Here is a 20,823-nt window from a genome sequence, read left to right on the forward strand (position 1 = left end):
TTCCAAGACTTACCGCAGCTGCGTTTGTCGGCATGGCGGTGGAAAGCCGGATCCTAAGGGAAAAAGGCATTCCGGAAGAGGTCATTCCTACCCTGGTCAAAGCCAGAAAGGAGGTGACCGCACAACATTATCACCACATGTGGCGAAAATATGGCGTGGTGTGAGGCCAGGAAGGCCCCACAAAGAAATTTCAACTCGGTCGTTTCCTGCATTTCCTGCAAACAGGAGTGTCTATGGGCCTCAAAGTGGGGTCCATTAAGGTTCAAATTTCGGCCCTGTCGATTTTCTTCCAGAAAGAATTGGCTTCAGTTCCTGAAGTCCAGAAGTTTGTCAAGGGAGTATTGCATATACAACCCCCTTTTGTGCCTCCAGTGGCACTGAGGGATCTCAACGTAGTTCTGGGATTCCTCAAATCACATTGGTTTAAAACCAGTCAAATCTGTGGATTTGAAGCATCTCACATGAAAAGTGACCATGCTCTTGGCCCTGGCCTGGACCAGGCGAGTGTCAAATTGGTGGTTTTTTCTCAAAAAAGCCCATATCTGTTTGTCCATTCGGACAGGGCAGAGCTGCGGACTCGTCCCCAGTTCTCTCCCTAAGGTGGTGTCAGTGTTTCACCTGAACCAGCTTATTGGGGTGCCTTGCACCTACTAGGGACTTGGAGGACTCCAAGTTGCTGGATGTTGTCAGGGCCCTGAAAATGTGTTCCAGGACGGCTGGAGTCAGGAAAACTGACTTGCTGTTATCCTGTATGCACCCAACAAACTGGGTGCTCTTGCTTCTAAGCAGACTATTGCTAGTTGGATGTGTAATACAATTCAGCTTGCACATTCTGTGGCAGGCCTGCCACAGCCAAAATATGTAAATGCCCATTCCACAAGGAAGGTGGGCTCATCTTGGGCGGCTGCCCGAGGGGTCTCGGCTTTACAACTTTGCCGAGCAGCTACTTGGTCAGGGGCAAACACGTTTGCTAAATTCTACAAATTTGATACCCTGGCTAAGGAGGACCTGGAGTTCTCTCATTCGGTGCTGCAGAGTCATCCGCACTCTCCCGCCCGTTTGGGAGCTTTGGTATAATCCCCATGGTCCTTTCAGGAACCCCAGCATCCACTAGGACGATAGAGAAAATAAGAATTTACTTACCGATAATTCTATTTCTCGGAGTCCGTAGTGGATGCTGGGCGCCCATCCCAAGTGCGGATTATCTGCAATACTTGTACATAGTTACAAAAATCGGGTTATTATTGTTGTGAGCCATCTTTTCAGAGGCTCCGCTGTTATCATACTGTTAACTGGGTTTAGATCACAAGTTGTACGGTGTGATTGGTGTGGCTGGTATGAGTCTTACCCGGGATTCAAAATTCCTCCCTTATTGTGTACGCTCGTCCGGGCACAGTACCTAACTGGCTTGGAGGAGGGTCATAGGGGGAGGAGCCAGTGCACACCACCTGATCGGAAAGCTTTACTTTTGTGCCCTGTCTCCTGCGGAGCCGCTATTCCCCATGGTCCTTTCAGGAACCCCAGCATCCACTACGGACTCCGAGAAATAGAATTATCGGTAAGTAAATTCTTATTTTGTTGAAATCTAAGAGACTTAGGGGGACATGTACTAAGCAGTGATAAAAGTGGAGAAGTATGCCAGTGGTGAAGTGCCCATGGCAACCAATCTGGTGGTCTGTATACTCTTATAGTATGCAAATTATAAATGTTACGTCAATACTGATTGGTTGCCATGGACAACTTCTCCACTTTTATCACTGCTTAGTAAATCTCCCCCTTAGTAACAATACGTGGATATTCCATAGCAATTTCCCATTCCTCCTCATCTATCGGACTCGGGTCCCCCTCCCACTTCAACCGCAACCGAGAGAGTGGATCGGTATGATGTAAGGCAAGGAGATGGAGGTAGGAGAGAGAAATCGATTTAACAGAACCCAGGTGAAATCTAAAAGTCTTAATGGGAAACTGTAGGAGTGTAAGAGGTGTGTTTCTAAACTGTGCCTGTAAAGCGTCCCTAAGTTGGAGGAAGTGAAAGAAGGATGAGTTAGGTAAGCCAAACTCTTCCTTCAGTTGTTGGAAGGATTTCAGTGTACCATCACAATATAAATGAGACGGTGAGACTATAGATTTAGGGGCTCACACACTACGGCCAGTGAGAGACTTCAACTCAGGAAGCCAGCGATAGTACCAGAGGGGAGTGTCCGGGTCAAGACCATCAAATCTAGAAAGCACCCGCAGTGCCTGCCAAATTTTTACAACCTGAAAAATAATGGGGGGAGAGTACTGAGAGAGAGAGACACTAAAACCTGCATAGGGGAGAAGCCCGGAAAATAACAGTGAATAAATGCACAATGCAGCAAATATACATCATCATCATCCTGCAACCAGAGCCTAAGATGCGATATTTGTGCAGCGTAATAATAAAGTTGAAAGTTAGAAAATGCCAGACCACCTTCCGTCCTACTTCTAATGAGATTATTGAGCTGTATGTGAGGGCACCCATTAGCCCAAATTAATGAGGAAAGAATGCTATTTAATTTCCTGAAATAAATAAAGGAAATATGTTAACTAGAGACTGAGAGGATGTACAAAAGTTTAGGCAGCAATAGCATTTTAATAAGATTGACCCTGCCAGTGACCGTCAACGGAAGTTTACACCATGATTTAGATTTGCGCATAGTGTTTGAGGTTTAAGGGGATAAAATCAGCGGGATCATTAGTAATCTGAATGCCTAGGTACTTAAATTGGCCATAACGGTAAAGGAATTTTAGCGGTAACAGGAGGAGGGCCAAGTACTGGCATTATGAAAGACTTAGACCAGTTTATACAAAGGCCAGAAAACTTACCAAAGCCATCTATCACCTGTAGGAGGGCTGGCATGGACACGGTATAGTCATGTAAGAACAACAGTAAGTCGTCCGTGTAAAGGGCAATTTTATTCAGACTAGAGCCAACACATAAACCTAGTATATCCGGATGCGACCTAATAATACATGCAATGGGTTCAGTGGCAATGGCAAAAAGGGACAGAGAGAAGGTGTCAAAAGTATAACCATTAACCGAGATCCTGGCTGTTTGTAGAGAAGTCTAGTCCAGCGTACATAATTGGGACCAAAGCCCATTCCATTCGTGACCTCCCACACATAAAGCCATTCTATGCTATCAAAAGCTTTGGCCACGTCTAAAGAGACTACGACCGATTTGGAAAAATAATTTTAGCTCTTGGAGGACAGTGTACAGGTGACGCAGGTTAGTGGACGTGGACACGCCAGGCATAAAGCCAGATATGGGTGAATTATGGTTTTGATAATGGCAGTAAGCCGCAGGACTAGAATTTTTGCCAGGATCTTGGCATCAGTGGAGATGAGAGAGAGAGGCCTATAAGACTACAACAGCTTGGGGGTCCTTTCTGGGTTTTGGTATTACAATGATAATGGCCTCGGACATGGAGGAGGGGGGGGGGGGGGTCTATTTTCAGCAAAAAGTTCTAAATATAAGGAGTGCAGAATAGGGGCAAAGACATCGACATGTTTTGTTTTATATAATTCGATGGGAAGCCTATCACTACCAGGGGCCTTACCACCCAGAAAGGAACCAATTGCTGCAGCTACCTCCAAGTGTTATAGGCGCCTCAAGAAAGGCGCAATCCTCAGGGGAAAGTTTAGGGAGGGTGATGGCCGAAAGATACTGGCAGAGCTCAAAAGCAGAACAAGTTAAACAGGACCTATAGATATGATAATGTAGGAATGTGCGCGCAATGTCAGGTATAGTATCAACAGTGGTACCAGCAGGGTCAATCACCTGTATAACAGCAGTACCAGGACGATCACAGTGTATTAAATGAGCCAAAAGATTACCAGGTCTGTCCGCTTGCATATAAATACTACGTGCCCTAAACATAAGGGACCTAGAGGTTTTATATTGTAGGTGAGCCAGCCAGGCTGATTGAGCCAACAGCCAATGAGTCTTGGTAGAAGGTAAACCATCCGTTAAATATTGTCTCCAGATTCTGAAATTCAGCTTCCAGAGCATTCTCAGTATATCGATGGGATAGCTTAAGGGCAGCAATACGCTTAATAAGATTACCCCGTATGTAGGCCTTAAAGGAGTCTCAGACTACAGTAACATGAGCAGACCCAGTGTTAATGGTGAAGTATCCCTCCCACTGCTTTTCCAAAACCGGACCGTCACCCATCTGCAGCAACCAGAACGGGTGCAATTTCCAATAGGACTGTCCCCTCTGGCACGTTACATTAAGTGATAACAATAAAGGTGAGTGGTCAAACTACCCTGGCCGCATAGTGGACATCAGTAATTTTAGGTAAGAGAGTGAGAGACTAGGGTCAGGTCAATCCTAGAAAAGGAACCGTGAGTTTTAGAAAAACCAGGAAACTTGTTCTACAGGCATCCACACATCCCATACTATCAATGTAGTCGGCAAACCTGGAGGAACAGTCATGAGCCGTACCAAGGAGGAGCGATTTCCATTTGCCAAGCAAGGGGTCCAATATCCAATAAATTGTTAAAGTCCCCCAAGCAAACGACAGGAGTAAGGGGAGAGGGGGAATATAAACTGCTAACACAAAAAAGGGTTGGGAATACAATGTACATTAAATAAAAACATACCGACCACGAGGGTCAGTCTGGATCGAGAGCAATTCAAATTGTACAGTTTTCTTAAGCAAGATTGAAACCCAACTAGAAAAGGAGTGGGAGGCCACCCAACCCAAGGTCGGCAGAGCGACAGCAGTCTAGTGCCCTCCAAATGAGTCTCACTAAATCATGCAATATCAGGGTTGTATGTATTAACCATTTGCAAAACGAGGGAGTGTTTATTATTTATACCCCGGACATTCCAGGCTAAAATTTTTAACTCCAGCATGATATAGTGAACACAGTGTTATAGGTATAGTAGGTATAGGAGAACAAAAAGGAACGACCATTAAAATAAACAGGTACTAAGAATCTCGGCATGTAAAGAAAAATGCCCAAAAATATCAGGAAAAGCAGCAGCAGCATCATAAAACAAAACAATGCAGGATGGAGACATCCGGACCCAAAGGACAAATGGAAACGTAGACAATATAAGGTACCATAGATGGCAAAACCAGACTATCAGCAGTTACTAAACCACAGTGGGTAGTGACTCCAGCAAGATAGCACCAACAGCATACACAGAGCAAAAATACAGTGCCAATACGCAAACATTAGGAAAATGGCAGTGCATATACAGGTTGAGTATCCCATATCCAAATATTCCGAAATACGGACTTTTTTGAGTGAGAGTGAGATAGTGAAACCTTTGTTTTTTGATGGCTCAATGTACACAAACTTTGTTTAATACACAAAGTTATTAATAATATTGTATTAAATGACCTTCAGGCTGTGTATATAAGGTGTATATGAAACATAAATGAATTGTGTGAATGTAGACACTTTGTTTAATGCACAAAGTTATAAAAAATATTGGCTAAAATTACTTTCAGGCTCTGTATAAGGTGTATATGTAACATAGATGCATTCTGTGCTTAGATTTAGGTCCCATCACCATGATATCTCATTATGATATCTAATTATTCCAAAATACGGAAAATTCCGATATCCAAAATACCTCTGGTCCCAAGCATTTTGGATAAGGGATACTCAACCTGTATATGAAAAATGAAAGAAAAAAAAATTATTCCCAAAAACCCCCCACCCCGTATACCTCCCCAAACAATGGCATACTTATAACCCAAACTAAATCCTCCCAACACAATGGACCTAACGTATAGCTATGGATGAGGCGATAACCGTAGATTTTAAACCACCAAAGCACAGTGGCTCCCTGGACAAATACTTGCGCAGCCAGGGCATAGTAGAAACAATGACATTATAACAAATATGGAGTGTCAATCCGGAGCAAGCTGGTGGGCACCCGGTGCATATTGGTCCAACCACACCGCAGCCTCTCTGGTAGAATTAAAGACCTTTGATTTGCCCCCAGCAATAACTCTGAGCTTAGAGGGAAACATCATGGAGTATGAAAGGTTAAGGTACCGAAGGATGGAGTCACGGTTCCTGTAATGCAGAAACTTCGCAATAAATGTACGTGGAGGGGCACCAGGAGGTAGGGGCCTGGAGGACACCCGGTGGGCGCACTCAACTGCAAACTGGAGTAAAGGAGGCTGCTCCAAACAACTCTTTAAGCCAGGACTCTAAAATCTCCTGTGGATTAGAGCCTTCTTCCCTCTCCGGGAGGCCAGCGAACCTGACGTTGTTTCTGCGCAGAAGTCCCTCCATATCAAGAAGCTTTGCCTGGATCATAGAGACTTGATGGGATAGGGTGGATACATTTTGCTAAAGGGGACCACAGGAGTCCTCAAGAGTAGAAATGAGGCTCTCAACTTCCCCAGTTCGTTCACGGATACGTTGCACATCCTGCTGCAATAGGGATAGGTCACATTGTACTTTCTCAATTTTGTCAGACGGGCGTTTTTTGCTACCCGCAATAGCCTCCAGCACCTGCTGTATGGAGGGGCTCGAGGCGGGAGCCAGAGTACCAGAGTCCACCCCAGAGGGGTTGTCAGACTATGTAGAAAGCTGAGCCCCTTGAGGGAGAGTCCTCGCTGGCAGACTGCCTGGCAAACTACTCCAGCTTGGCAGCTGCAGAGCGGTTGTGGTCTTTCACCATTGTGTGTAAGGGTAGTCAACACAGACCAATACAGGGGCAGCAGGTGGTGGTGCGCAGCAGAAATGTGGGTACTCCCAGTGTAAAACGATATGGCAGGAGTATTGTAAAAGCAGAAATAATAGAGCAGCTGCACAAACTGGAAAGGATAGTGTAGAATAAAGAGTTAAGGTCAAGACACTGTGTACAGAGGCAGTAATTCCTCACGGGCATCCGGTAACTCAGCCTCCTCACAGAGGCAGCAGCAGACTGTGGCAGCCCGAGCAGCAGAGAATTCCTCCAGCAGCAGCATGCAGCGCCCAAGCAGGGGAAAAGCCAAGCAGGGCCACCAGGGGGATCAGATCTCCAGCTGCAACACCAGAGGACGCCAGACACCGCCAAGTGCAGCGGGAGCCGCCCGCCGGGGTCCCGCGACCGGAAGTACGGCAGCGTCCTGAGGATATGGAGGGGAGACAGGCCGGAGCACCAGAAATCCAGCCGCAGAGAGCGGGACCACAGGGCGCCACTAGCTGCTCCAGTGAGTGAGGGAGCCGGGAGGGTAAAAGAGGCTTTGCTGGTAACGAGCAGGATGGGTATTTAGGATGATGGGCCGGGGAGCTCCGAGAACCAGCGTCCTACTCCCTGGCTGACGTGGCCACTACCCCCACCCCCTTTGGCTTTTTACCTATTGTTACATTACAACCTGTAATTTCATTTTTTTTTTTTTAATCTGAATTTTATGTGATGGATCTGCACAAAATAGTCTAACTTGGTGAAGTGAAATGAGAAGAATTTATATAAAGTTTTTTTATAAATATCAGAAAATTGGCATGTGTATATGTATTGACACCCTTTGCTATGAAGCCCCTCAAAAGTTCTGGTGCAACCATTTACCTTCAGAAGTCACATAATTAGTGAAATGAAGTCCAACTATGTGCAATCTAAGTGTCACATGATCTGTCAGTGTAAACACAAGTTTTCTGAAAGGCCCCAGAGGCTGCAACATCACTAAGCAAGAGGCATCACATCATGAAGACCAAGGAGCTATCCAAACAAGTCGGGGACAAAGTTGTTGAGAAGTACAAGTCAGGGTTGGGTTATTTAAAAAAAAACAAAAATAAAAAACAAATCCAAATCTTTGATGATCCCCAGAGCACCATCAAATCCATCATCTTCAATTGGAATGAACATGAAACCACAACAAACCTGCCAAGAGAGGGCTGGCCACCAAAACTCACAGTCCGGGCATGGAGGGCATTAATCAGAGAGGCAGCACAGAGACCAAAGGGAACCCTGAAGGAGGTGCAGAGTTCCACAGTAGAGACTGGTGTATCTGCGCATGTGACCACAATAAGCCGTACACTTCATAGAGCTGGGCTTTATGGAAGAGTGGCCAGATAAAAAGCCATTGCTTAGTGTTAAAAAATAAGGAGGCACGTTTTGAGTTTGCCAAAAGGCATGTAGACGACTCCCCAAATGTATGGAGGAAGGTTCTCTGGTTAGATGAGATTAAAATTTAACTTTTCGGCCACCAAGTAAAGCACAAACCCAACACATCCCATCACTCCAAGAACACCATCCCCACAGTGAAACGTGGTGTTAGCATCATGCTGTGGGGATGTTTTTCAGTAGCAGGTACTGGGAAACTGTGTTTTGAGTCGAGGGAAAGATGGATGGTGCTAAATACAGGGATATTCTTGAGCAAAACCTGTTTCAGTCTGTGATATGAGACTGGGATGGAGTTTCACCTTCCAGCAGGACAATGACCCGAGGCATATTGCTAAAACCGCATTCGAGTGGTTTAAGGGGAAACATTTAAATGTGTTGGAATGGCCTAGTCAAAGCCTAGATCTCAATCCAATTGAGAATCTGTAGTCAGACTTGAAGATTGCTGTTCACAAGCGGAAACCATCCAACATGAAGGAGCTGGAGCAGTTTTGTCTTGAGGAATGGGCAAAAACCCAGTGATGTGGCAAGCTCATAGAGACTTATCCAAAGCGACTTGCAGCTGTAATTGCCGCAAAAGGTGGCTCTACAAAGTACTGACTTTAGGGGAGTGAATAGTTATGCACGCTGAAGTTTTTTGTTATTTTGTCCTATTTGTAGTTTGCTTCACAAGTAAAAAAACAAACCCATCTTCAAAATTGTAGGCATATTCTGTGAATGAAATTATGGAAACCTTCAAACAATCCATTTTAGTTCCAGGTTGTGCGGCAACAAAACATGAAAAATGCAAAGTGGGGGGTGGGGGGTGAAGAGCAAGTCACTGTATTCATTTTAAATTACAACAGTCACGTTCTTGTATGGAGAACTCTTGCAGAAGAACCAGAGAAGGCACTTGGACAAGTGTCGCATCCAGTCAAGTCATGGCTGTCTCATTCTTGCCCTTATAGGTCTTGTGTGTGAGTACTAGGGACAGTTACATAGAGAAGTTAGCGGATTCCGCATTAGAATCGCTGTAGGTTCATAGTGTTTATAAGGAAGTGGTTTGTTATTTAATTTTCCATGTAGAAGTAGAATATTTACTTGTTGCCTTGTCCAAAAGTCAAGTTAAATTCAGAGGTACACTAGTAATCTAATTCCCTCCCTTTAATGTTTACTGTAGACACGCTGGAGTGTATACCGCAGAAGAAGTGACTCTTATCATGCGGGAGAAGCTTATCCGCCTGCAGTCTCTCTATATTGATCAGTTTAAACGACTGCAGCACTTACTGAAGGAAAAGAAAAGGCTCTTCTTGCACAGTGTAAAAGCAGAGCATGAAACTAATGGTATGTATCATTTCTCTGAGAATCCATTAAGGGACATGAGAGAGTACAGAGGTGCTTGCTGGAGCTCGAGTACTTTAAGAAAAAACAAATGAACTCCGTAATTCTCCCCACTCTGTGTCCACTAGCCAGAAAGCTATCGGTTTTCTCTAACGTCCTAGTGGATGCTGGGGACTCCGTAAGGACAATGGGGAATAGACGGGCTCCGCAGGAGACAGGGCACTTTAAGAAAGAATTTGGATACTGGTGTGCTCTGGCTCCTCCCTCTATGTCCCTCCTCCAGACCTCAGTTTGAATCTGTGCCCGGACGAGCTGGGTGCTGTTTAGTGAGCTCTCCTGAGCTTGCTATAAAAGTATTTTGTTAGGTTTTTTTTATTTTCAAGGAGATCTGCTGGCAACAGACTCCCTGCAGCGTGGGACTGAGGGGAGAGAAGCAGCCCTACTCTCTGAAGATAGGTTCTGCTTCTTAGGCTACTGGACACCATTAGCTCCAGAGGGATCGTACACAGGATCTCACCCTTTGTCGTCCGATCCCAGAGCCGCGCCGCCGTCCCCCTCGCAGAGCCGGAAGACAGAAGCCGGGTGAAAGAAGCAAGAAGACTTCAAAATCGGCGGCAGAAGACTCCAGTCTTCATATGAGGTAGCGCACAGCACTGCAGCTGTGCGCCATTGCTCCCACACTAAACCCACATACTCCGGTCACTGTAGGGTGCAGGGGAGGGGGCGCCCTGGGCAGCAATTAGGACCTCTTGGCAAAAGTTGGGCATATATACAGTTGGGCACTGTATATATGCATGAGCCCCCGCCATAATTTTACACAGAAACGCGGGACAGAAGCCCGCCGCTGAGGGGGCGGGGCTTCTTCCTCAGCACTCACCAGCGCCATTTTCTCTCCACAGCTCCGCTGAGAGGAAGCTCCCCAGGCTCTCCCCTGCAGATTCACGGTAGAAGAGGGTAAAAAGAGAGGGGGGCACATAAATTAGGCGCAAAAACATTATATACAGCAGCTACTGGGTTAACACTAAGTTACTGTGTGATTCCTGGGACATATAGCGCTGGGGTGTGCTGGTATACTCTCTCTCTGTCTCTCCAAAGGGCCTTGTGGGGGAACTGTCTTCAAAAAGAGCATCCCGTGTGTGTGTGGTGTGTCGGTACGCTTGTGTCGACATGTTTGACGAGGAAGGCTACGTGGAAGCAGAGCGGGAGCAAATGAATGAGGTGTCTCCGCCGACGGCGCCGACACCTGATTGGATGGATATGTGGAAGGTTTTAAATGATGATGTTAATTCCTTGCATAAAAGGTTGGATAAAGCTGAAATCTTAGGACAGTCGGGGTCTCGGCCCATGCCTGATCCTATGTCGCAGAGGCCGTCGGGGTCTCGGAAGCGCCCACTATCCCAAATTGTTGACACAGATACCGACACGGATTCTGACTCCAGTGTCGACTATGATGATGCAAAGTTACAGCCTAAATTGGATAAAGCTATACGTTATATGATTATAGCAATGAAGGAGGTGTTGCACATCACAGAGGAAACCCCAGTCCCTGACAAGAGGGTTCATATGTATGGGGGGAAAAAGGCAGGTGGTGACCTTTCCCCCTTCATATGAGCTAAATGAGTTATGTGAAAAAGCTTGGGAATCTCCAGATAAAAAACGGCCGATTTCCAAACGGATGCTTATGGCGTATCCTTTCCCGCCAACGGACAGGCTACGCTGGGAATCCTCCCCTAGGGTGGACAAAGCTCTAAAACGCTTATCCAAGAGGGTAGATCCACCGCATGACGCTGGGGCTCCACAGGCGGAGCTAGGCCCGGTGGGGGCGCGTCTCCGAAATTTCAGCCACAAGTGGGTTCACTCCCAGGTGGATCCCTGGGCAATAGAGATTGTTTCTCAGGGATACAAGCTGGAATTCGAGGAGATGCCCCCTCACCGATACCTCAAATCGGCACTGCCAGCTTCCCCCTTAGAGAGGGAAATAGTGTTAGCTGCAATTCACAAATTGTATCTTCGGCAGGTGGTGGTCAAGGTTCCCCTCCTTCAACAAGGAAAGGGTTATTATTCGACCATGTTTGTGGTACCGAAACCGGACGGTTCGGTCAGACCCATATTGAATTTAAAATCTTTGAACATATACCTGAAAAGGTTCAAGTTCAAGATGGAATCGCTCAGAGCGGTCATCGCAAGCCCGGAAGGGGGGGATTTTATGGTGTCTCTGGACATAAAGGATGCATACCTTCATGTCCCCATTTATCCACCTCATCAGGCGTACCTCAGATTTGTGGTACAGGATTGTCATTACCAATTCCAGACGTTGCCGTTTGGTCTCTCCACGGCACCGAGAATATTTACCAAGGTAATGGCGGAAATGATGGTGCTCCTGCGAAAGCAGGGGGTCACAATTATCCCGTACTTGGATGATCTCCTCCATAAAGGCGAGGTCCAGAGAGCAGTTGCTGATCAGCGTAGCACGCTCTCGGGAAGTGTTACAACAGCACGGCTGGATTCTAAATATTCCAAAGTCGCAGTTGATTCCTACGACTCGTCTGCCTTTCCTGGGCATGATTCTGGACACAGACCAGAAGAGGGTTTATCTCCCGATGGAGAAGGCTCAGGAGCTCATGACACTGGTCAGAGACCTATTAAAACCAAAACAGGTGTCTGTGCATCACTGCACGCGAGTCCTGGGAAAGATGGTGGCATCATTCGAGGCCATTCCCTTCGGCAGGTTCCATGTGAGGACCTTTCAATGGGATCTGTTGGACAAGTGGTCCGGATCACATCTTCAGATGCACCGGCTGATCACCCTATCCCCCAGGGCCAGGGTGTCTCTCCTGTGGTGGCTGCAGAGTGCTCACCTTCTCGAGGGCCGCAGATTTGGCATTCAGGACTGGGTCCTGGTGACCATGGATGCAAGCCTCCGAGGGTGGGGGGCAGTCACACAGGGAAGAAATTTCCAAGGTCTGTGGTCCAGTCAGGAGACTTGCCTTCACATCAATATCCTGGAACTAAGGGCCATATACAACGCCCTACGTCAAGCGGAGACCCTGCTTCGCGACCAATCAGTTCTGATTCAGTCAGACAACATCACCGCAGTGGCTCATGTAAACCACCAAGGCGGCACAAGGAGCAGGGTGGCGATGGCGGAAGCCACCAGAATTCTTCGCTGGGCGGAGAATCACGTAAGCGCACTGTCAGCAGTGTTCATTCCGGTAGTGGACAACTGGGAAGCAGACTTCCTCAGCAGGCACGACCTCCACCCAGGAGAGTGGGGACTTCATCAAGAAGTCTTCACGCAGATTGCAAGTCGGTGGGAACTGCCGCAGGTGAACATGATGGCATCCCGCCTCAACAAAAAGCTACAGAGGTATTGCGCCAGGTCAAGAGACCCTCAGGCGATAGCTGTAGACGCACTAGTGACACCGTGGGTGTTCCAGTCAGTTTATGTATTTCCTCCTCTTCCTCTCATACCCAAGGTGCTGAGAATCATAAGAAAAAGAGGAGTGAGAGCAATACTCATTGTTCCGGATTGGCCAAGAAGGACTTACCGTGGCTGCGTTTGACGGCATGGCGGTTAAACGCCGGATCCTAGCAGATAAAGGCATTCCGGATGAAGTTATTCCTACGCTGATAAAGGCTAGGAAGGACGTGATGGCTAAACATTATCACCGTATATGGCGAAAATATGTTGCTTGGTGTGAGGCCAGGAATGCCCCCACGGAGGAATTCCAGCTGGGCCGTTTCCTTCACTTCCTACATGCGGGAGTGACTTTGGGCCTAAAATTGGGTTCCATTAAGGTCCAGATTTCGGCCCTGTCTATTTTCTTTCAAAAAGAACTGGCTTCTCTGCCTGAAGTGCAGACGTTTGTAAAGGGAGTGCTGCATATTCAGCCCCCTTTTGTGCCTCCAGTGGCACCTTGGGATCTGAACGTGGTGTTGAGTTTCCTGAAGTCACACTGGTTTGAACCACTTAAAACCGTGGAGTTAAAATTTCTCACGTGGAAGGTGGTCATGCTATTAGCCTTGGCTTCGGCTAGGCGTGTGTTAGGGGCTTTTATGTGATAAAGCCGCTAATTCTATCTGGTTTTCCATATGGACAGAGCAGAATTGAGGACCCGTCCACAGTTTCTGCCTAAGGTGGTGTCATATTTTCATATGAACCAACCTATTGTGGTGTGCCTGTGGCTACTCGTGACTTGGAGGATTCCGAGTTACTAGATGTGGTCAGGGCTTTGAAGGTTTATGTAGCCAGAACGGCTAGAGTCAGGAAAACTGAGTCGCTGTTTATCCTGTATGCATCCAACAAGCTGGGTGCTCCTGCTTCAAAGCAGACTATTGCTCACTGGATCTGTAACACGATTCAGCAGGCTCATTCTGCTGCTGGATTGCCGCTGCCAAAATCAGTTAAAGCCCACTCCACAAGGAAGGTGGGCTCTTCTTGGACGGCTGCCCGAGGGGTCTCGGCATTACAGCTTTGCCGAGCAGCTACTTGGTCAGGTTCAAACACTTTTGCAAAGTTCTACAAGTTTGATACCCTGGCTGAGGAGGACCTTGTGTTTGCTCATTCGGTGCTGCAGAGTCATCCGCACTCTCCCGCCCGTTTGGGAGCTTTGGTATAATCCCCATGGTCCTTACGGAGTCCCCAGCATCCACTAGGACGTTAGAGAAAATAAGATTTTACTTACCGGTAAATCTATTTCTCGTAGTCCGTAGTGGATGCTGGGCGCCCGTCCCAAGTGCGGACTTCTTCGGCAATACTTGTATATAGTTATTGCTTGCATAATGGTTATATTATAGTGCATCAGGGTTGATCTGATGCTCTGTTGTTGTTCATAGTGTTAACTGGGTAAGTTTATCACAAGTTATATGGTGTGATTGGTGTGGCTGGTATGAGTCTTGCCCTGGATTCCAAAATCCTTTCCTTGTACTGTCAGCTCTTCCGGGCACAGTTTCTCTAACTGAGGTCTGGAGGAGGGACATAGAGGGAGGAGCCAGAGCACACCAGTATCCAAATTCTTTCTTAAAGTGCCCTGTCTCCTGCGGAGCCCGTCTATTCCGCATGGTCCTTACGGAGTCCCCAGCATCCACTACGGACTACGAGAAATAGATTTACCGGTAAGTAAAATCTTATTTTTTTCAAGTATCCAATGAGTAGTGTGCTTTTTTACAAAGCTGTCTAAAGCAGTATTGTATAATTTAATAGTTTTTTTTTTTTTTTTTTGTTGACTCAACCCCCCCCCCCCCCCTTTCCCGTTGTTAGCACTTACAGGCCCTGCACATTGGCCGATAACACTGAAAGATATGATCGTTCATCGTTGGTGCCGTCTCGGGGCTATGGGGCCGGGTTACGGGGGGGATGATTGTCTGTCGGGCACCTCGGCCTGTGTGTAGACAGCTAGGGTGTGAAGGATGCAGACCGGAGGTAGCGCAGTATATATAAAAAAAAAAAAAAAAAAGTTATGCATAACTGGCTCCTCCCCCTTCACGCCCCCTAATCCCTCCAGTTTGAATGATTTTGCTGGAGTTTGCAGCACAGGAAAGGAGCTCCAATCCAGCCTATGAGAAAGGAGGGTGCAGGCTCCCACAATCTTATTATAGTGAGACAAAGATCCCGGTGGTAGGGATCAGTATCTCACTTAGCAGATAATCAAAGCAGTGAGTACAGAGGCATGGTGCACAGCAGGCGGCTTATAGCAGTAGGGATGGCTCTCCCCACGGGCGGTAGCGCGGCTACAGTTTCAGGCAGCTACTGAACTCAAGTGCGGAGGTCACCGCTGAAGCGGAGACCCGGCAGCAGAACAGCGTAAGGACCCAGGGCGGGCAGACTGGCTGGCTAGGAGTCCAGTTACGGGGGGGATATAATGTTTTGATAGTGTTCCTCTTAGGGCAGTGCATAAGGGCTGCAGTTTCAAGCTGGCAGATTATCAATACTAGCGCTGGCTGAGTATAGGCTCTACTGCTGAGAGCTCTGAAATTAATGGATTAAAGGTATATATTTTGTTTTCCAAAGGACTCTGCTGACAGGTCCTGCAGAGGAGGAGCATCCAGATTCTCAACCCGGTCAACTCATGCTGTATTAACATTTGTTGGTGTGAGGGTTGTAAACGTTGGGCTGGTTAAAAAAAAAAAAAGATTTTTTTAATATAATACCAGCTGTGTGAATAATCAATTTTTTTCATTGCTACCTATATCCCTACGGTCTTTCTCTTCCTACTCTGATAGGGTGACCATACTTCCGATTGGTGTGTGTGTGTTGGTAACATGTCTAAAGCACCAAAGACTTGCTATGTATGTTCAAAATGTGGAAAAAAGAGCACTAATGTTGGCAGCTCCAGGGTGTACGACACATTTGGGAATGGACGCTCAACCTGGGAGTAGTCCGTCTGGGTCATGGGATTATGCCCTGGCAGATATTTCTAAGGAAATGGCGGAATCCCACAAGCAACATTTACAATGGGTTGTGTTGTGTGTATTTTTTTATTTTTCAAAAACGATTGAGGAATTCCTAATTAGACTAACTCCGCCTGCACAGGTAAAAAGAAATCTTCGCAAAGCGGTAAAGACACACCTCCCTATCCTACAGGAATAGAAGGAGGGTCTCATAGATGAGGAAGAGTCACTAGGGGCTTTAATTGATGTTAGTCCTCAGGAGGAGAACGCTGAGGTCAAAGGGTTAGAGTCCCTTATTGAGGCGGTAAAACAGGTCCTTAACTTCAAAGGAGAGGAGGTTAAGAACCTGAGGTCTTTGATCTATGTGAGTCTCAGAAACCGCAAACAGCAGTTTTTCCGATTCCTCAGACTTTCCAGGATCAGATGGGAGAGGCATGGAAGCAACCAGACGCTTCCATATTCACAATTTCACGGCTAATTATCCACTGCCCAAAGGTGTTATGTCTAAGTGGGAGGTCCTGCCGATAGTGGACTCCTCCCTAGCTAGACTGTCAAAGAGGACAATCTTATCTATACCAAATGTGAAAACACTAAAGGATGTGTTGGATACGACACTAAAATCTATCTTTGTGGCTGCAGGAGCCTCACAAAGACCTACGATTATCAGTGCTTGGGTGAATAAGGCTATTGTAGCGTGGGCTGGTCAAATTGTTCAGGCAGTAGCGGAGGATAACAGCCAGGAAGAAATAGTTCGACTAGCGGAGTATATCCGGAAGTCGGCCACATACATTTACCAAGCTACAAAGGATGCTAGCAGGATAGCGTTGCGCATCTCTGCTTCAGCTATATTGGCCAGAAGGATTCTGTGGCTAAGGGATTGGCAAGTGGACTCAGGTTCCAAGAAGGCAGTGGAGACAATGCCCTTTGTAAGGGACGCCTTATTTGGTCCAGAATTAGACAAGTGGATTTCACAGGCAACAGCGGGAAAATCTACTTTTCTGCCTACCACGTATCCCAGAGCCACACCACCGGTCAGAAGAAATTACTCTGGTCCGGTGTTCAATTCATTTCAGTCCCACTAATCTCAAGCTGCTGTGAGCATCCCAGTGCTCTGATGGGCCACAGGTTTTTCTACACCCACCCACTAGAAATTGGGATTTTTGTTTACTTACCGTAAAATCTTTCTCTGATTCCATCTGGGGGACACTGCACACTTCCTTTTGAGCTAGAGGAAGAGGTTTTGGCTGTCAAGCTCGTGGAAGCAGAGGCCGTTCCCAGTCCAAAGCTTGAAAACAAGATCCTTAACCTGCTGACAAGACCGTGGCATGACTGTTCACCTTGGGTCTCCTATGGTGGGCGCACGGTTGGAAAGATTTTGGGACACCTGGGCCGAAACCTCACCACAAGTTTGGATCAACATTATTTCCCAGGGTTACAAGATCGATTTCCTGAACCAACCTCAGTCAGTTCTTTACAACAGGATTCCTTCGGTGCCCTCAAAGAGCGACACGGCTATTCAAAAGTTACTTCGGACAGAAGTAATTATGACTGTCCCGACTTCTCAAAGAGGAACGGGATTTTATTCAAATGTTTTTGTAGTGCCAAAACCAGATGGGTCTATCAGGCCAATCCTCAATTTTGAGGCGTTAAATCAGTTTCTGACTGTTTACAAATTCCAGATGGAATCAATACAGTCAGTTATTGCGGGACTGGAGCAATGGGAGTTCATGGTGTCGATGGACCTAAAGGATGCGTACCTCCATGTCCCAATTTGGACCCCACACCAAGCTTATTTTGCAGTGGGCAAGAATTATTACAAATTCGGCCTATCATCGGTCCCGAGAGTCTTCACAAAGATCATGGTAGCGCAATTAAGATCGCTAGGGGTAACAATAATACTATATTTGGACGACCTTCTTATCAAGGCCCCTTCTCAGGACCAGTTGATCCAGGACGCCCAGATCACTCATCAGTTTCTGATTCAACACGGCTGGATCGTGAATTTCAAAAAATCCAATATGCAACCGTCACAGAGGATTCAATTCCTGGGTCTTATTTTAGATACGATAAATCTGTAGGTGTTCCAGAAGACAAGATTCAAAGAAATGGTTTGTCTGGTTCTACAGAACCAGACGGTCTCTCTGCATCTTTGTGTACGGCTTCTAGGAAAGATGGTAGCATGCTTCGAAGCGATGCAATATGGCAGACTACATTCCATACCCTTTCAGCTGAATCTGTTTGCTCAGGGGGCAAGCATGCATTTACTTCTGCACCAAAAGATTTGCTTGTCGCCCCAAGCCAGGACCTCCTTTAATTTGGTGGTCGGTCCACAGGAACTTGGTGGCGGGAAAGAGGTATGGAATCTGTGATTGGAAGATTCTGACAACAGATACCAATCTCAGAGGTTGGGGGAGCAGTTCTGGACAGCCATCAGTTTCAGGGAAGATGGTCACTGCAGGATAATAAATGTTCTGGAATTGAGAGCCATTTACAAATCTCCTCTGGCGGAAGACCTGGTATGGGCTCAGCACGTGAGAGTACAGTCAGACGATGTAACAGCGACAGCATACATAAACTGTCAGGAAGGAACAAGAAGCCGCATGCCGTTAAGAGGCCACAACGATTCAGTCTTGGACGGAAAAGCTAAACATAATGTCGGCAGTCTTCATTCCAGGAGTGGAAAATTGGGAAGCAGACTACCTCAGTTGCCAAGATATGCATCCAGGGGAGTGGTGTCGACGGTGGGTTCTTCCGCAGATAAACCTGATGGCCTCTCGAAACAACCATCAGCTACCAAGGTTTATGGTCAGGATGTGGGATCCAGCAGCGGAGGCGGTGGTCACGCTGGTGATTCCCTGGACTTAAGAACTGGTGTACATCTTCCCGCCGTTTTCCCTTTTTGCCAAGAGTTTTGAAAAAGGTAAAGCAGGAAAGAACGTGGGTGATTTTTAATAGCACCAGACTGGCCTAGCAGAAGTTTGTACTTTTACCTGAGGGGCCTCCTGGCGGAAGATCCTTGGAGGCTGCCGCAGAGGGAGGACCTGTTGTCACAAGGCCCATTCCTTCACCCAGATCTCAACCGTCTACATTTGACTGCGTGGTTCTTGAGACCAGGATACTAAGAGACAGAGGTATCCCGATGTCCGCTATTCCTGCTATTTTAGCTGCAAGGAAGCCAGTCACGGCGGCACAATGTACAATGACTGGTGCCAGCCTAAGGGTTGGAATCTGATAGATTTCCGAGTCTTACTAGACTATTGAGGTTTCTCCAAAATGGTTTGGATGGCAGTTTGAGATTGGGAATTTTGAAGATACAGGTCTCTGTCCTTTCTATCCTTTTCCAGCAACGTCTCGTGGTCTTACAGGAAGTCCAGACATTTTTACAGGGTGTAGGAACGAATGTGTGGTAGGTGCCAATGGCGCAACCCTCCTGTGCTGCCTATGTAGATAATCTCAGGTCTCCCCATGACCTCAAAAGGGATATTGTGCAGGGTGTGGTAATCTGGAGATAACTTAAAAATTTATTAACAAAGACAAAACAACAAATTCACAAACATGACGGAGTATAAAAATATGGAATAAAATTGATAGACTGGATGTGTTCTAAACCATGTAAAATTGCCACAGTCTGTATGGTTTGAAATCATCAACAATGTTTCTTATCTGTCCTATTGGCGCAAAGATGGTATAGGGCTTACCCAGAAACTTTGAGCCAAAGGTGGTAAAAGCAAAGTGCAGTCCGGATTATGCACCTTGCTAGGCTCCAATGCTTTACCCAGGAAAGTCAGACACTGCAACTGGAAGTCCTTAGGATCACAGTCACTGCCGACGCGTTACGAGCCACACTGGGCTTTTTCAATACTGTCATGTCTGTGAATTTGTCTTTTTATACTGTGTCATGTCTGTGAATTTGTTTTGTATTTTGGCAATAAATTTTTAAGGTATCTCCAGCGCCAGTTGTATATTACCACACCCTGCACAACATTTTTACAGGGTGTTTTGAGAATCCAACCACCCTTTAGACCTCCCACGGCCCCGTGGGATCTAAATTTAGTCCTATAATTTTTGAGATCGTCCGTTTTCGAACCTTTGGAAAGGGCGGATCTCAAATATACAGTATGAGATGGAAAGCAGTCCTGCTCCTTGCTTTAGCATCAGCAAGAAACGTCTCAGAATTAGGTGCCCTGTCATGTAAAAATCCTTTCCTAGTGTTTCAGAACAGAGCTCCTTACAAAAGTGTAGTTTTTACCTAAGGTGGTTTCGGGTTTCCACATAAACCACCCGGATGTGTTAACCTCTTTCCAAGGATTGCCTGAGGTGGACATGTCCTTTTATGTAGTCAGAGCATTACGGTTGTATGTTCAGGCTATTGTTTCTATTAGGAAGTCAGACGCTTTGTTCGTACTGTATGATGGCCCCAGGAGGGGTTGGCGGCTTTAAAACAAACCATGGCCGGGTGGATACAGCTATCCATCAAACAAGCTTATCTTGCTTGTGGTAAGAGAGTTTCGGGTAGGTGCCCATACCACCAGTTCGGTAGGTGATTCATGGGCTGCGGCTAGAGGAGCTTCCACTACCCAACTTTGCAGAGCTGCAACGTGATCGTCCGCACACACGATCACTCGTTTCTACAAGTTTGATACATTTTGCATCTAGGGATACAAATTTTGGACTTTTTGGTCCTTCAGGCTTTGGACAGCACTCCCGCCCACGGGGGTATCTTTGGGACGTCCCAGCTGTTTAAGATCTCCAGTGTCCCCTAGTTGATGAATGAGAAAAGAGGATTTTGGTACTTACTGATAAATCCATCTCTCTGAATCCACTCTGGGACACTGGACGCCCGCCTCGGTGCTGTCAGCTTTTTTCGTGTTCTGGTTAAATTTAGTTCAAACAGCTGGATTGTTATGTTCATAGTTCTTGGTTGCCCGGTTCTTTCCCGTATGGGTTTATATCTTCTCTCTGTCAATTTTTCAAACTGGAGGGATTAGGGGGCGTGAAGGGGGAGCAGGAAAAAAAA

The 20,823-nt window shown here is 46.6% G+C and overlaps 1 protein-coding gene across 1 annotated transcript in view; it reads left to right on the top strand.

Annotated features, from left to right (window-relative positions):
• The window catches only part of KANSL2 (KAT8 regulatory NSL complex subunit 2), an 82,504-nt gene that overhangs the window by 13,398 nt on the left and 48,283 nt on the right, over positions 1–20,823 (top strand). The window contains exon 4 of the mRNA XM_063952751.1: positions 9,256–9,419. Within this exon, the coding sequence (XP_063808821.1) occupies positions 9,256–9,419 (164 nt within the window). The remainder of the gene's footprint in view (positions 1–9,255; positions 9,420–20,823) is intronic.

This window comes from Pseudophryne corroboree, chromosome 2, assembly GCF_028390025.1.
Source record: "Pseudophryne corroboree isolate aPseCor3 chromosome 2, aPseCor3.hap2, whole genome shotgun sequence".
Lineage (NCBI taxonomy): Eukaryota > Metazoa > Chordata > Amphibia > Anura > Myobatrachidae > Pseudophryne > Pseudophryne corroboree.